This window comes from Podarcis tiliguerta, assembly GCF_965153285.1.
Source record: "Podarcis tiliguerta genome assembly, chromosome: 16".
Lineage (NCBI taxonomy): Eukaryota > Metazoa > Chordata > Lepidosauria > Squamata > Lacertidae > Podarcis > Podarcis tiliguerta.
Window position 1 is genome coordinate 148,873 of NC_139549.1, and position 17,473 is coordinate 166,345.

Sequence of the window (17,473 nt, forward strand, 5' to 3'; positions counted from 1 at the left end):
ACTGTTGCGCGGCGGCGGCCCGGAGAGCTGCGCCCGCCCGCAGGAGCAGCCGGAGCAGCCCCAGCCCCAGCCCCAGGAGGCGCGGCGCTCTCGCTCGCCGCCGCGGCGCCAGGCAGCCCGCAGGAGGCAGAGGCAGGCCGCCCGCCGGCCCTCGCGCCGCGCCATGTCCCGCTCCAACCGGCAGCGCGAGTACAAGTGCGGCGACCTGGTCTTCGCCAAGATGAAGGGCTACCCGCACTGGCCCGCCCGGGTAAGGCGCCGGGGGAAGCGCTTGCAGGGGCGGGAAAGGGCCTCGCAGCGCGGCCGAGGCCCGGCGCCCCCGTCGCTCGGGCCTCGGGCGGGAAAGAGGCCGCGTGGCCGGGCGGCGGGAGAAGCAGCGGGTCCCGGGCGCCCTGGCGGGCCGCAGACGAGCGCCGGGTGGGCGCTGCCAGCCAGAGCCGCCCTCCAGGGCCCGGGGGGGGGGTTCCTTCGGCCTGGCCGCGCGGGCTTTGGGGCTTGGGTCCCTGGGCGGGCGGAGAGGCACCTGGCGGCGGCGGCGTGTGGAGCGCGGACGTGTTTCCACGGGGAGGGAGGAAGAGGGGCTGGGGAGTCGGGGAGCCGCGAAGCCGAGCGCCCTCGTGGCCGGGAGTTCCCAGGGCGGGTCCGGGAGCAGCCTCGCACTGCCCGGCCAAGACGGCAGGTTGCAGCACGAGGCGCAGGTGAGGCCTGCTCCAGGCAGCCGCCTTGCCTTCCGCGCGGCCGGCCGCCTGCCTCACCTGCGCCCGCTTTCTGCTCGGAGGGGAACGGGAGGCCCTTTCTTTAGTCGTCATTCATTCGGTAGAAATAGTTGCCTGCAATTATAGCAATATACTAATACTGAGGAGCTGAATTCTTTGGGATAGAAAAGCGTCCAGTTATTTGCTTAGAAACCCAAGTGGCCGCAGCACTTGCTAAATCCTGGCTGCTGCCCGGTGCATTCAACCTAAAGCTGCGCTTCCCAAAGTTTGGTCTCCAGGTGTTTTTGGACGACAATTCCCATCATCCCTGACCACTCGTCCCGCTAGCTAGGAGTTGTAGTCCAAAAGGACCTGGAGGCCCAAGTATGGGAAGCACTGACCTAAAAGGAGGAAGTGGTTATAATGCCCTCCAGGTGTTGTTGGACTACAACTCCCATCACCTCTCACCGTTTTCCATGGTGGCAGGCAGGGACTGATAGGAATTGGAGTCCAGCATTGTCTGGAGGGCACCATGTTGGCTATTCCTGACCCAGAACGCTGTTGGGTGGGCAGTACCCAACTAAGTCCAAACCCTCTGAAAATAGCAGCCCCAAGTTAAGTCACAATCATTCATTTCAGTGAATTGAACTAACACTGGATGCAGTTTGACGGACCCCCTCTGGAGGTGGTGAGATCTTCTTCCTTGGAGGTTTCTGAGCAGAGGTTGGACAGCCATCTGTCAGGGATGCTTGAGCTGATATTCCTGCATTGCAAGAGGTTGAACTACCTGACCCTTGCGGTCCCTTCCAACCAGACTGTGCTATGATTCCAGCCCTTTCTGTTGAATCCCACTGATTCGTCATAGGCTAAGGCTACTACACGGGTGGCGCTGTGGTTTAAACCACTGAGCCTGGGGCTTGCCGATCCAAAGGTCGAGGGTTCGAATCCCCGCTACGGGGTGAGCTCCCGTTGCTTGGTCCCTGCTCTTGCCAACCTAACAGTTCAAAAGCACGTCAAAGTGCAAGTAGATAAATAGGTACCGCTCTGGCGGGAAGGTAAACGGCATTTCCTCGCGCTGCTCTGGTTCGCCAGAAGAGGCTTAGTCATGCTGGCCACACGGCCCGGAAAAACTGCCTGCGGACAAACGCCGGCTCCCTTGGCCTATAGAGCGAGATGAGCGCCGCAACCCCAGAGTCGTCCGCGACTGGACCTAACAGTCAGGGGTCCCTTTACCTTTAAGTTTACTACATGGTGTGGTGTTTCTCTTCTTTTTATGGGTGTTCTTAGCCACCCTGGGCTGTGAATGAGGAAGGCTAGCATGCAAGAAGTAGCGCTGGTGTGTCTGTCCCAGGAATGTGGTTTCTGAGGTCAGAGGCTTCCTCCCACCAGCAGCCAAAACAACTAATCCCCCGCCCCCATTTACACCAGATCTCCCTGTTTCAAAATTTCATCCTATATTGGTGCGGAGCTAGCTTCTACTCAGAGCTGCAGGGCCTTCTCTGGCATGGCCCCAAGGCTATGGAAATCTCCCAAGAGAGAGAGATCCACCGGGCAGCTTCTCTGCAGACTTCTCAAAAACAGATCATGGAGCATTTTGTTTCAGTTGACTTTCTTTGAAGAACTTTCTTTGCTGGCCTTGCTGTTTGTTTCAACCCCGCGCCCCCTTTTTTGTGGAGTTGGATCATAGAGTGGTAGAGCTGGAAGGTTACCCTAGGGGGTCATTGAACCCACCCCAATCACAACTAAATAATTCCTGGCAGCACCTCTGCATAAAAACTTCCGAGGAAGGAGAACACACCACCTTCCCATGGTGTTTTATGATGATTATTTCTAATAAAAATAATAATAGTTGTTAGTTGCTTTTTAAAAGAACTACTCTTGTTCCTTCTTGGATGTTGTGTTGGTGGGGGTGTCACTTTCCTCATGCAGACCTCCTGTGCCGCCGCAGAGTTCCCCTGCGTGATTTCTGGAAAGGGGTCTGAGCTGCCACATTGGCCTCTAAAGACCCCTTTACTACCTTTCCTTATGGCAGTTGGATTTGGGTGGGGGGTCACCCCATTTTGAATGAGGATACCTACGCAAGGGGGGCGAGTGTAGTGTGTGTTGGGTCAAGAGCAGCGTTAGAAACTGAGATATGAAATCTAGGAGCTAAATGGCACCTTAAACCTAGGTTATGGGCGCAACAATGGAATGTCTAGCCATGCTTTTTTATAATATGAATCCAAAGCTGAAAATGAATGAACTGCAGCTAAAATCTTATGTTCATTTTTCACATGGTCTGGTCCTCATCTGAAGACTGCAAAAACCTAAGCCATACTTCCCCTGCCCACTCCCCTAATATTCTTATGAGGGTCCCTTCTCCAGTCCTCAGAGAGTGGCTGGAATAGAGGCGGCAGCAAAAGGTCCTCCTTTCGTTCCAGCCAAGGCAGTTTTAATCTGAAATCTTAGGTGCAGTACTGCACATTAGTGAAGTTCCCTGTCGCAGAAGGCACCTAGAACAACAGGAGTTTCGAACGCTGGTCAAGAGCATTAGCCAAAAGCTAAACCTCTCGATTTCCTCCATCTGTAATAGTGCAGAGTTATACCAGCCTACCTTACAGGGGTGTTAAGAGGATTGTTGACATAATGTTTGGTTTTAGCCCGTTAAGCCCTTTTAAAAAGCTCTGTATAAGTACATGTGTGTCTTCTTGTTTTTACTTGTGTCTTCAGTTATTCAATTATTTCTGTTTATTCCTGTAACCATGAGGGCTAGAAGCTTGGGATTTTTATCAAAATGAAAAAAGGGAAATTCAGTAGTAGCTCATTTGATTAGAGTGTGGTGCTGATAATGCCAAGGTTTCAGGTTTGAACCCCGTATGGGATAGCCGCATATTCCTGCATTGCGCAGTGGGGTGGACGAGACGATCCTCAGGCAGTGCTCAAAATTAACCAGGCGCGTTTTGCTACTGTTGTGGATCCAATTGTGCCCATGTAGAGAATTACTCCATGTAGAGACTTACTCCATAGTAATTTCCATTTCCACCGTGTGCGTTCCTCCTTCTTGCACACTGGGACAAGTGAATTTTGTAAGAGGAAGCTACAATCAAGCAATGTCGTTGAGCTCATAGAATTGTAGCATTGGAAGGGACCCTGAGGGTCATTTAGTCCAACCACCTGGTGAAGAGATATTCCTTTGCAGCAACTGCAACCTGGATTCAAGTTGCCATTTGTCGCCTAGCTTATATACCCAAGTTTCTAACCCTGTCATGTCTCTTCCAACTCCACAATTCTATGGGTCTGTTGCTGCGAGAGAAACACTTTTGTTCTTACTTCTGAGTAAACCTGCCTAGAACTTGGCTCCATGGCCCTCGAATGACCATCGACATGATGAGCAGTGAAACCTGCATATATTTGCGTAAATATTTGTGTGGCTAAAGTTGGATACAGCCCATAAACTTTGTGTGTTTTGCCTGTCAATCTAGGATCCCCCTCCTTCTTCCAAGAAGCTATAGGGGGTGCCTTCCTTTAATCAATTCAATATTCCAGCTCCAGCAGCGTTGCCAAAATCTTGCCACACACCCCCTCCTTGTTCACACAAATCAGCACAGCACGTTTCCGAAACTTGTCTGCTGTTGATTGTTAATTACATTATGTCCTGGCCCAAACCCCGCAGGGAGCCACTGTCAGCCAGTGCCAAACGCCCTGTTGATGATGGGAGCACTGTCCCTGGTGTGGACAGTACTAAACTAGATGCCCCAATGGCCGACTCTGTTCCTCTTTAAACCAGACTTTTGTGGGAAACCATGAGGACTAGAATCTTCCTGTTGCAGAAGGGATACAGCTCAGCATTCACAGTTCGCCAGGCACATTTTGCCCCTGGCTGTCGGCCACTTGTGACCAAGTGAAGATGCCCGGGTGCCAGGATGGCGCCTGACGCTCCCCCCATCTGGGGATCCTCGGGCCTTGCCTGTTTTCACACACTAGCAACACATCCTGTAGAATTCTGTCTGTTATATTTTATCTGCACAATCGGAACATATTTCGGAAACCAAAAAGTTGTTCTGACAAATATGACTTTCTAGCCGTCTGGCCCCAAAATGCACCTAGACATTCTGTTTTGGCGACTGTAAACCTGGTTTAAGGAGCCATTTGGCTCCTCCCTTATATATCTGAGTTTCTAACATGGACGTGGTCGCAGCTCGATGCTTCGAGCAGCTGCTTTGCATGCCAAGCAGTCCAGGTTCAGTCCTCAGCATCTCCAGGGAGGACTGGCAGAGACCCGTGCCTGAAGCCCTGGTGAGCTGCTGCCAGTCAGTGTAAGCAGTACTGGGTTAGACAGAGCAGCAGCCTGTATAAGGCAGCTTCCTATACAGGGAGTGGAAGAGACCTGTCTAACCTAAAGCTTTATGATGGGGGTGGCTGGCCTGGAGCTCCCTAGATGTTGCACGACGGGCTCCAACTCTCCCAGTCCCTTAGCATTGGGGCCAATCCTGACTGGGTCCCACGGGAGTTGGAGTTCAGCATCATCGGGGGGGTGTCGGATAAAGGGAGGAGCTTGAGAAGCTGCCTTATACTGACTCGGGCCATTCATCTGACTGACTGGCAGGTGTTCTTTGGGGTCTCTGACTGGCAGGCTTCCCCAGCCCTTCCTGGTGATGCTGGGAGTCGCAGCTGCAGGGCATATGCCCCAGCGCTGGGCTTTCCCCCAGGAACCTAATTTCATTTTCACAGGTATTTAATTCCAATAATCCGGGTGGGATGTTTTACATCAGGGCTGTTTGCAGTTTTAATTCAGCGTTTCTCCATTCCCCAAAGGCATCACTTTTAAATCTCTGGATCAAATAAACTTTCCAGTTTTCCACTCTAATATATATGTTCTGGAGTGGAAGCATGCACATCAACTGGGTATCTTGTTTCCAACCCAACTGAACCTTGAATGCTACCCAGGAGCATAATTAGAACCTCTCCAGCATCGGAGTCCACGAAGGTTTTGCACTGCAAAATTTACCGTAATAGACTCATAGGGTTGGAAGGGACCTGAGGGTCGTCTGGTCCAACCCCATATGATCGCAGAACTTGTATCTGCTTAGGGGAGCCATTTAAGGAAGGTCCGATACGGCTTCACATTGGATGGGAAACTGTGCGTTGCAGGGGGTTGGACTAGATGACCCTCAGGGGCCCCTTCCATTCTATGATTCTAAGCAAGATCACTTCCTGGAAGGCAAAGTGCCAAGAACTTTCCAGAAGTAAGGGCGGCTGGTAGGTCCTGGGCAGAGGAGTGTTTCTCCACGATAAGGAAAGTAGATGACCACGCTGTTCGTTTGGCATAAGCCGATATAAAAAATGGTAGAATAATAGACGGCCTCTTGTGTCATATTGATGGTGCTAGAGCTCAAGAGTCTCATCTTTGCTCCGAATTCACTCTCTTACAGAGGAAACGGGGCCTGCACTGTGCTTGAAAGGTGGCCACGGATTCTGGCGACACTGACAAGCTCCTGTTCCTTTTATATGTTATACTGATTAAACATTACATAAAGATAAACAATAAAAGAGCTAGTCAGGGAATGCAAGAGAGGTGAAATGAGCTATGACCTAAATGCATTTCTTTTGCATTCAGGTATTTCAACCCATGTTGTTAAGGAGCGTCGAGGCTGCAATCCCACACCCAAAGCCACTTACCTGGGGGTAAGCCCCACTGAATTAAAGGAGACTTCTTCTTTTAAGTAGACAGGCATAATAGGATTGTGCTAATGTAGCTCCACTTCTAAAACAATCCGGATTAAACTTCAGAAAAGCCTGGTTCGGGGTTTTTTAATGCACCATTCCACACAGCTGCTGCAGCTGGCCAGGGGGGTCCTGAGTCCGTCCCCCGCCCCCAATCCTGGGGTGGCGCTTTCCCCCATGTTTCATTCCATGGGGCCTGGGTTTCCCCACACCCAGCTCCCTCCGCTGCTCCAAAGGGAGCTGGGAGCCACTGGAAGTGTGGGGTGCCCTATGGTGGCGTCTGCCAGGCAGGCCTGTTAATTTGCCAGGGAACCTTCTCAGGGTTGTGGCTTGATTTGCTGCGATGGGCCAGGCGTGCCCAGGGCGGTCGATGGGGAAATGGATTTCTAGGTTGCCATGGCAGGAATCGAGTGGTCCTGTGTGGACGCCTTTGGAAGACTTCCCAGCTGCAAAGTGGAGGCCTGCTCAGGCCTCTCTTTGGAAGCAAGGGAGTTATGGGCACCCAGCAAAAACTTCCTCCTCCTCCTCCTCCAGGCTTTCCTTGGTGCACAGCCATTTTTGCCTCTGCCTGTACGGCCGGCTGCCGTGTTTGCTGGAAACCCTGCTGCCACGGGGCCTGGGAATGGCTGCCTTTTGTCATTGCCGCTCTTGCAAAACAAAACAGAAGCCGCCTGGCTCTCTTCTGCTGCTGCCGCCTCTTTTCTTCCTTCCTTGCTGTGGCCGTTGGGGGAGAAGGGGGGGGGGGCTCTCCTCCTCTCCCGAGAGGGAGCCAGGAAGGCCTTGCGGTTTGGGGGGAGGGGGGCTCTGTCCTCCATGCACAGATGGTCCCTGCTGGCTCTGCAAGAGGGGCTCCTGTTTCAGCACATCCAAGGTCCTCTGGGCCCCCACCCCATGGAGGCCAGCAGAGCAGGACCCCTGGCCTGGCTGGGCTTCCGTGCCCCACAGGGCCTGGTGGATCTCCCTGGCCCCCACGTGGCGTGCGCATCCTCCTGATGCAATTTCGTCTTCTATTTTCTATGTGCTTGATGCATTTTGTGCAGTTCTAACACTTGGCCATCTTACATTACCAGCCCAAACAATTGCAGTCTATTTTAAAACCCATCAGAAGTTTTAAATGAGCACAGAAGATTGACCCAGCAGACCTGATTTAACCGTCTCCATTTAGGCAGCTCAGAAGTGTTTGTTGTTTCGATGCTGAGCAAATCAACCTGTTTGGAGGGTTTCTTAGCAGAAGGATGCATCTGGTTGGCCACTGTGAGAACAGGATGCTGGGGTAAATGGGCCCCCTTGGGCATGATCCAGCAAACAGGCTCTTCTTAGGTTCCTGTGAGATGGTGGGGAACAAATAGGGCTTGTTTCCCCTCTTGTGACTCTTGGGAAGGTGGCTAGCGGTTCTGCAGATGGGCCTGGGCCTCTTGCACCCACCTTGCCAGGCTGGCTCCCCCCCCCCCCCAGGTTTCCAGGCTTGGCTCCCAGCCGGAGCAGCAGGCAGAACTTGTCTCTCTGTTCCAGGCTGCTTTTGAACCCTGCTCCTTCTGCAAAGAGCAAAAGGAAAGCCACTCTCTCTCCATTTGCACAGGCTCTGCTCTTGCGGAGTGACAGGGGCCTCATCTCTGCACATCCTATTGCAGGGGTTGGGCCAGATGACCTCTGGAGGTCCCTTCCAACTCTACAATTTGGGTTGATCCAGGGCCCGGTCTGGTTGCATTTGGGATCAAGCAGGGAGTGGGGAAAGGGGCTTCTCTGGCCCCCAATTTGCCCACCCCCCATTCCACATCCCCACACTGAGCATCTTTGAGGCCCCTGCCTGCTGGCCTCCCTGTCGCAATCAGGCTCTGCCCCCCCAGCCAGGGAAACCTGTTTCCCAGCCGGCCTTTCCTGTTGGCCCAGATGGTCTCCTCCACCACCCGCCACCCACCCAGGTGCTCCTTAGGGTGCCCTCCCCACCCCATCCTTTTCCAGATAATGCTGATCAGGCTCCCAAAAAACCTTGTGTGGAAAAGAGTGTTTGGGAGGCCCCCCCCCCCCCCCGTCTGCCCTGCCTGGTTGCCCCAGGTGGAGAGGCATGGGGCTGGCAGGGCAAAGCCAGGCCTGGGGGGCGGAGCTGGATTTGTGGGCCTCCTTCTGCTGCTGCCAGGCTGAGTGTGCCTCTGGCCCAGCCTCCTGGCGGAGGTGCCTGGCCTGTGTGTGCTTGCATGCGTGTGTTAATGTGGGGCCAGTGCCAGGGGGGCAGAGGGCAGAGGCCTGCTTTGCTTTGCTCTGCTCTGGCCCTCTGCCCTCTGGCTGGGCTCCCCTCCCTCCCCTGTCAGGCCAAAGAGAGGCAGAGAAGAGAAAGGCCTTCACACAGAGAGTTAAACTTTGGAACTCCCTCCCACCGGAGGCAGGGAAGGCCGCCAACGTGGGTGGTTTCATAAGAGGATTGGACAAATTCACGGAGGAGGAGGAGAGGGCTACGGAAGGCTAGGCTGTTGTGCTCAGATCCTGCTTGCCAGCCCCTGTGAGAAGAGGAACGAGGCTCTTCTTCTGTTCTTATGAACCCTCCGGGTCCAGAGGCAGTCTATCCCAATCCCTAAGTTTCCAGATTATATTGAGTTGATGTGAGAACCGGAGGCTGGGCTAGATGGGCCCCCCTTGGCCAGATCCAGCAGCCAGGTTCTTCTTAGGTTTATATGGAGCCTCCAGGTCCAGAGACAGTCTATCTGGATTCAGGAGGCTGGGCTAGATGGGCCCCTTGGGTGGCTCCAGCGGGCTCTTCTTGGAAAGGCCTCCTGCCTGGGTGAGGTCTGTCTCTGCACCCACTTGCAGATTCCAGCCAACCTTTGCACCTGCCCCTTTGCTCTCTGGCTGGGTGAGGCTGCCCAGGGCGCCTTGGCAGGTGCTGGGGCTGTGGGTGCCCAGGCCCTGCTGGGGATCTCCTTCAGCCCTCCATGGCTGCTCTTGAGGGTCCAAGAGCCCCTTTGCTCAGCTGTCTGCGTGGGGCAGGGGGTGCCTTTCCCCATCTCCATTGGGAGGCACCAGGGCTTGAACCCAGGACCCTTCCCAGGCCAGGCAGTCTGCTCCCCCACTGATCTGTGGCCTTCCCTCTGGAAACACAGTCAAGGTCCCAATCCTCACGGTTCCAAACATCGGGAGCTGCCTCTGGGTCTGTCTCACTCAGTATTGCTGGCACGGGCCGGCAGCAGCTGCTCACTAGAGGGATTTGGGTTGGTGGAGGCATTCCCAGGCCTACCAGGAGCTGCTGCCTGCGGAGAGGGAACCTGCAACCTGCCAAGCAGCTGCTCTGCCAGTGTGGTGTAGTGGTTAAGAGCGGTGGACTCATAATCTGGTGAACCGGGTTCGAGTCTCTGCTCCTCTGCATGCAGCTGCTGGGTGACCTTGGGCCAGTCACACTTCTCTGAAGTCTCTCAGCCCCACTCACCTCACAGAGTGTTTGTTGTGGGGGAGGAAGGGAAAGGAGAATGTGAGCCGCTTTGAGACTCCTGAAGGGAGGGAAAGGCAGGATATCAAATCCAAACTCTTCTTCTTCTTCTTCTGTTGCTCCTCTCCCTCTCCTCCCTCCCCACTGATAATGGCTGGAGGGTGAATGGGACCGGCCCCCTTGGCCAGATCCCCAGGTGGGACAAAGGGCGCTCTCTGGGGTGCCCCCCCTTGGCGCGTGTGGCCGCCTCCCTCCCTCTGAGGAAACCCAAGCGAGGCTGAGAGGCAGGAAGGGGCCTCCTGGCCGTGACTCAGCAAGGGGGGCGGCAGAGGCCACTCCTCCTCCTCCTCCTCCCTCCCCTTTGAGTCAGGAGGGGGCGGGCAGGGCAGGGCCAGAGGGAGAGGCTGCCGGATCAGGCCAGAGGCCGCTCTGCTCCAGCCTCCTCCTCTTCTCCCAGTGGACAAAGCCCCCTCCAGATAGACTGCCTCTGGACGTGGAAGCTCCATAGGAACAGAAGGGGAGCCAGGCTCCTGGATCAGGCCTAAGGGGGCCGACCAGCGGCTCCAAAGGAAAGGCCGCCCCCCCCCCCAAGAGCCTGTGAATTCTTCTCGTCCTCTTTTCAAGCCATCCAGGTTGGCAGCCCTCCCTGCTGCCTCTGGCAGGAGACATTGGCCTGAGGCAACTGCAGCCTGTTCTGATGGAGCCTCCAGGTGCAGAGGCAGTCTATCTAGACCCCTAGGGTCTATGGGGCATTTGGCCAGTGGGAGAGATGGGCCCCTTTGGGCTCTTGCTGGGTTCTGTGAGTGGGGGCTGCAGCCCCCCCCCTGCCCTTTGGAGGCGCTGGGCCTCTTCCTCCTCTGGCAGCCCACCTGCCTCCTTCCCTCTGAGCCGCCTTTGTTACCCTTTGCGGTTGGGGGTATTGGGTTTCCCCCCACACCTTCCTCCTCCCCCAGGAGAAGCAGCACCTGCCTCTTCCTGCAGCTCAGAAACGCCCAGGGGACCCAGGAGCAGGATTAAGCCTTTTGTCTCTCTCCAACCTTTTTTCTTTTTAGCAATCACCAGATGGGGGGGGGGGGAGCTGTTGTGTGGGCCAGGGAGGGGCCCACATGGAGGGGAGGGGCATTTCTCAAGCCAGGCTGCCAGCAAACAGCTTCTGGACAGAATCATAAAATAACTGTCGAGTTGGGAGGGACCCCGAAAGGTCATCTAGTCCAACCCCCTGCAATGCAGGGATGGCAGCTGGAGGGGGCAGACAGAGGCCACAGATCATGCACAAAGTGCTTTGCTGGCCTTTAGGGATCTACCCATTCACCCCTGCTTGAGTTAAGATTTGCTTTTAAGCATCATGACCCCCCCCCTTAAGAAGCACCCATCTGGGTCAGAGGAAGACTCCTGCCCCTGTGAGGCCTCAGGCAGGCCATGGAAGTAGCCAGGGGGGGTTGGCCATCCTAGGGGCCCATGGAGCCCACCATCCTGATTTCCAGTACCCCAAAGAACCTAGGAGTCAAGATAGACCGCCTCTGGACCTGGAGGCTCCCTAAGAACATAAGAAGCTTCTGGGTCAGACCAATGGCCCACCAAGTCCAGCATCCTCTTCTCCTGCGCAGAAGCCAGTCATTCACTAGGGATAATGAGGACTAGAATATTGCTTTGTGTTTAGGGTGAGAGCCTGCAGGGCAGCTGCTTTGCTTGCAGAAGTCCCTGGCTGTTGGCCAAGCCAGCTGGGGGTGATGGGAGCCGTGGGTTTGGGGTTTGGGTTTGAGGTGGCAAAAGGAGCCCCTGGGGGCCAGCTGTGCAGATCAGAGCGGCCCCAGGCCAGCAGGTGGCTTTGCAGCGCCAAAATCACATGGGAGGGAGGGAGCTGGATGGCCTTTGTTAGGCAGAGAAGAAAATCCAGCAGGAATTTGGAAGTGCTCCTCCTCTCTTCCCATCTGCAGGGGCTGCTAGCAGCCTGGCCATTGTTCCTCCCTGCCCCCCCCCCCCAGCTGCAGAATCTGCTGAGCTAAATTGGCGCTGCAGTCTAGACAGGAGCTTACCATTGGTCAAAAGGGGGCAGGGAGCCCTTGTCCCCTTGCAATCCTGGCCCTGTGCCGAACATAAGAGTGGCTGCCTGCCAGATCAGTGCCCCCCCCCCCCCATGTGTGTTCCCTAGCACCCAGGAGGCTGGCCCTCCCCACCGGCCCCCTCCCCAAAGCAACCTGTAAGACGGGGCCTTTTAAGCAGAAGCCAACTGCTGGGCTTTTTGTTTCAACATTCAGTGTTCATTTGTCCACCATCTTCCTCTGTTGCCACACCTGAGGCGGTTTGCAATCCGAAGAAACAACAGCATATGCAATAAAAGTCACATATAATGATCCAATCCCATGTCAAAAAGTCATAAAAATATGACTTTAAGCAACTTAAAATAAACAGTTGAGATTCCGGCCTTGCAGGGGTTGGACTAGATGACTGTGGGGTCCCTTCCAGCTCTACAATTCTGTGGTTCTTTGAACTTGTATCACATAATGTCCAATAATCCATTTGAAATATAAGGTAAAGGTAAAGGGACCCCTGACCATTAGGTCCAGTCATGGCCGACTCTGGGGTTGCGGCGCTCATCTCGCTTTATTGGCCGAGGGATCAGGCGTACAACTTCCGGATCATGTGGCCAGCAGGACTAAGCCGCTTCTGGCGAATCAGAGCAGCGCACGGAAATGCCGTTTACCTTCCTGCTGGAGTGGTACCTATTTATCTACTTGCACTTTGACACAGTAAGATTAACTCAAAAAGATCAGTGATTAATAATAGAGAAGAAGAGTTGGAACAAATCATTGATAAACTATAGCTGATAAAAAATAACAGCAAGTCGGAAGACATTAAAAAATGCAAAAGGATCACACTGAGCAACAAATTCACATAACTTATTATTGAAAATCCCAAAAATATATTTATATATATATCCTAAAAATATATTTATTCCCCCCCCCCATCAGACTTGGGGGGGTGGAGAATGTCCTGGTGCCCCCCGTGGCCAGTCAGCTTAATTCAGAGCCCTCCTGCGGGATGCAGAGTCCCTCCCCACCCGCTTGCTGCTTTCCTTTCTCTTTCCAGCGGTCCTCTGCGATAGACTGCCCCTGAGCCCAGAGGCTCCATTGTGGTCTCTAGCGCTCTCCTCTGTGGCTTTTGCCTGGACTTAATGCGCCTCCATCTTTTTGATGATACCAGCAGAGGTATATGGCCAAAAGAATTGGCCTTGTCTGTGATCTTAGCAGCTCAAATAGTCATTGCAGCCTTAGTCCCAAAATCTGACACTGGGCGCTTAGCACCATTGCGGAGCTATTGTGGAGAAAATCAGGAGATACTTTGAGATTTCAGTGCAGACTAGAACCTGCAGAACCTTTTTGTGTGATTTTGTTACATATAAAGTGGAAGCCTTGTTTTCAAGGCAGCCCTCCTTGCCAGTCTGGAGCTAGAGAATGACCCTTCCGACTCCACGATTCTGTGACTCCAAAAAACTTCTTATTCCTTTTCCTCTCTGTCCAGATCGATGAGATGCCAGAGTCCGCTGTGAAATCGGCTTCCAACAAGTACCAGGTCTTCTTCTTCGGGACCCATGAAACGTGAGTAGGAGGAAGCAGCCAGTTTCTCCTTTGCGAGGGGGATTCGCTTCTGCGCCTGAACAGAGCTGCTTGTGTGGATCTCAGACTTCGGAGCTGCTGCTTCCTGTGTGATTTGGGGCTGGGGTCCAGCATGGGGGGGTCGTGGGAGAATGGCTGCGTACAATTGCCACTGGGAAATTCTGAATATTGAGCCAGCGTCCTAATACCGGATAATCATAATTGTAATTAAGTTTTTTAAGTTTATTTTTTTTAAGGCATTCCACCACCCCCTGGCCAGGACTGTGAGACAAAATGTTGAAAGCCTATTGGAATTGTAGAGTTGGAAGGGACTCCAAGGGGCCACGGGTTCAAGTTCTCCCCTCTGGAGCAGCAGAAAACAGGCTGGCCTCATGGGATGGCCCTTCAGATATTAGCTGGCCATCATGTCACCTCTTGTTCTCCTCTTTTCCAGTCTGAACAGACCTAACCTTCTCATTATAGAAACAGCTGTTTACAAATTGCTGCCTGTGTTTTGAGTTTTCCTCCTCCCTCCCTATCCCATTTCCCTTGTGTGTTATGTTCCTTTACTGTAAGCCTGTGCAGGCAGAGACTGCCTTGTTGCGCTCTGGGAGCATTTTTTTGGCTGAGGAACAGGCCATGCAGATGCTCCACAGAAACGCATAAATTAAAAAACTTGAAGCGAAGCCTACCACGCGTATAGGCTTCTCCAGTGGGGCTTTCAGGGGCCGGTCTGGGCCAGCCTACGGCCCTTGTTTGTGTGTGTGACTCGCGGCTCCTCTCTCTCCACCCAGGGCGTTTCTGGGACCGAAAGACCTCTTCCCGTATGAAGAGTGCAAGGGGAAATTTGGGAAGGCCAACAAGCGGAAAGGCTTCAGCGAAGGCCTCTGGGAGATAGAGAACAACCCCACCGTCAAGGCGTCCGGCTACCAGGTGCGCGCTGGGGAGGATTGCTTCCTCCGCCCCACAGAGCTGCAATTCCCAGCGGCCCAAACATGCTACAGTTCCCGGGATTCCCGTGCGCCTTAAGTGCGGGGCGCAGCCAGGGTGGCTGCTCCTTCTGTGGGGCTGGCTTCCCGGCCTCCGGGGCCCCAGAGATGGGAGGCCTCGTTCCGTGGCCTCCCAGTGGGGAGGCCTGGGAAACCGAGGCTGAGTGTGTGCTTTCTGCCGCTTCCTCCGCAGCCAACCCCGAAGAAGGGCCCCACGGAGGACGCGGGGGCCGAGCGGGAGCCGGAAGCGGGGCAGAAGAAGGAGACCCCTGAAGGGAGCAGCGACGAGGAGGGGAACCTGGTGATTGACGAGCAGTCCAAGGAGAAGAACGAGAAGGCCGGGAGCAAGAGGAAAGCAGAGGGGCCCCTCCTGGAGGTAGGCGGGGAGGGTGGGGGGACGACCACGCGTGGCCCACCCCACAGCCAGCCCTCTCGCAGGGGCAGGAAAAGGATCTGTGGCGGCTCCTCCTCCCGTGGGGCTCCCTTTCTCCTCCTCCCGGGATACTAGAGGGGTTCATTGATCAATCGATTGTGTTCCTGTCCTGCCTTCTCTCCCCCAAGGAGCTAAAAGTGGGGTACATGGTTCTCCCCCCTCACCATTTAATCCCCACAACAGCCCTGAAAGGTGGGTTAGGCCAAGAGCCAGCGACCGGCCCTCAAGGTCACACCCAGTGAACCTCCTGGCCCCCCACGGCCATTTGAGCACCAAAAGCAGGTGGCTCATTCTGGTGAGGTGAGGCCCCCCTCTGGGCTGGAGGCCCCTTGCGGATCTCTTGGGGATCTGCTCCTCCTGCTCTGAGCTGGTGCCGGAAGCTCAGGCCAAGCGTCCATCCAGGTGAGTGTTGCCTGCTCTGACTGGAAGCAGCAGGGGCTCTCTGGGGCCTCTCACTCCCGGCCCTGTCTGGAGATGCCTCTGGTGTGGGATAGTGAGCCGGGGGTCTTACTCATGCGAGGCACGTCTGCCCCCATCTGCAGTGTTTTCCCAGGGACGGATCCTGGCTGCTGTGTCTTGGGGGCCCCTGAGCTCCCCACATCTCTTTATAAAAGTACTGCTATGCCGCTAAATCACAAAACGTACCAAAGCGTTAAAATAGCGTTAAAAATATTTTTGGGAAAGCATTTAAAATATTAACAGCAGTTTCAGAGTAAAAAAGGTTAAAAGCCAGGATTGACAAACAGTTGTGGGGTTTGCACTCTTTTAATTGCCTGCATAGGAATAGAAACGTTTTTGGCAGGTGTTGAGAAGTTGGCACAGAAGGCGACTGCTGCGTCTCAAGTGGCAGGGAGGTCCACAGGCCGATGACACTCAAGGCTGGGTTTCTCGTCACGTCATTCTGTGCTGCTGCTTTACCATCTCCTGCATTTTATTAATTTGGCGCCCGGCTTCTGCCCCTCCCCCCAATATATTAATAAGGGTTCCTAGTTGGAAGGGGATCCCCAAGGCTGATCCAACCCCCTGCAAGGCAGGAGTCGCAGTCAAGGATCCCCGAAAAATGGCCCTCCAACTTCTGCTGAAGAACCTCCAATGAGCCATAAAGCCGTAGTGTCAGAAGGGACCCCTGAGGCCATCTAGCCCAACCCTGCAGCGCAAGAAGCACCACAGCTCTTGAGCTGCACAGAAGTGCGGAGGGGGGGAGACGGGCTGGACCTCCCTGACCCCCTCTGTCGGCCTTGCAGGACTCCTCCCCCAAGCGCGCCAAGGAGAGCGAGGACCCGGAGGGCGCTGGGGGGGAGAAGCCCAAGGGCTGTGAGGGAGACGCCCCCAAGGAGACCGAGAAGCCCAAGAAGCCGCAGCCCAGCAGCCTCCTCCCCGACGGCGGGGAGAAGGAGGAGAACAGCAGCCGAGCCGCCGACGCGCCGGCCGGAGGCGAGGGGAAGGAGGAAGCCTCCGAGGAGGAAGAGGACGAGGAGGAAGAGGACGACGACGACGAGAAGGAGGACGAGGCCAGCAGAGACCACAAGGAGAGGTGAGGGCTCCCTGACCCGGAGGCAGCCCGGCCCCGGGGTCCTGGAGGGGGGGGGGGAGGGACCCCCAGGGGTCATCCAGTCCAGCCCACTGCAATGCTCCCCCTCTGCTCTCTCGCAGCCTGTAGCCGGCCGACCCGACCTGCTCTTCTCCTCCTTCTCTGGACCCGATCCCGGCCTGCTGGCGGTTTCCCTGGGTGCTCAGAACCAGACTCCGACCCGCTGCCTGTGCCCCTCGTGGGGAGGGGGTCAGGAGCCACATTTCTGCGGAAGGAAGCGGAAGGAAATGGCTCTGCCCAGCCGCCTCCCTCTGTCCCCCCCCCATCTCTCTCTCCCCTCCCCTCTCCTCTCCTCTCCTGGCCCCGCCATTTTGCGGGTCCTGCGCTTTAAGTTAGTCCTTTCTAGGGGGTTGGGAAACGCTGGTCAGCCACTTTGAAATAAAAGCAGTTGAATGCCTTTTTAAAAAAACAACCATGGCTTTGGATTTGCTTCCTGGCGCTCGGGGGTGAAATTGGGAGGGGGGGCTGGTCCTTTGCAGCTTCTCAAAGTGGGGGGTGGGGTGGAATAAAGGGCCTTTGGGTGTGCAAGGCCTCACCCTCAACCCCATGAAATGAGCCTCCAATGCCGCCATCTGCATCCCCCTCCCCAGGTTGTCTCAACGCAGGTTGACAGGGTGAGGTGGGAATCGGGGGGGAGGGGGCTGTCTCAGATTCCACCCCCAACAGACATTTTTTAATCCAGAAGGACCCCATGAGCAATCCTGCAAAGCACTATTTCTGGTTCTTCTTCCTGCACCTCAAAGGCATCTTGTCGAGCAGGGAGGCGTTCAGCAAAGGGCAGCCCAAATGTTTGCAAGGATGGAGCGAGGTTTTTCTACCTTGCAATCATAGAATCCTCCAGCTGTAGAGTCGGAAGGAACCCTGAGGATCATCTAGTCCAACCCCCTGCAATGCAGGGAATGTGCAGCTGTCCCCTGGTGCTAGACTGCAATGGGGTCATCCAAGGAATCTGAACGTTTGAGGACTGGACAGGTGAAAGGACGTCATTCAAACACATTAAACTGTACAATGCTCTGCAAGAGATTGCAGTGGTCTCTAGTTTGAAGAA

General features: G+C 55.0%; 1 protein-coding gene across 1 annotated transcript; it reads left to right on the top strand.

Moving 5' to 3' along the window:
* Positions 1-101: 101 nt before the first annotated feature.
* Positions 102-16,837, top strand: HDGF (heparin binding growth factor). Its single transcript, XM_083416825.1, has 6 exons — positions 102-250; positions 13,339-13,415; positions 14,207-14,345; positions 14,595-14,777; positions 16,079-16,368; positions 16,488-16,837. The coding sequence occupies exons 1-6, from the start codon at positions 164-166 to the stop codon at positions 16,492-16,494; spliced, it is 783 nt and encodes a 260-aa protein (XP_083272951.1). The 5' UTR covers positions 102-163; the 3' UTR covers positions 16,495-16,837.
* Positions 16,838-17,473: the final 636 nt, after the last annotated feature.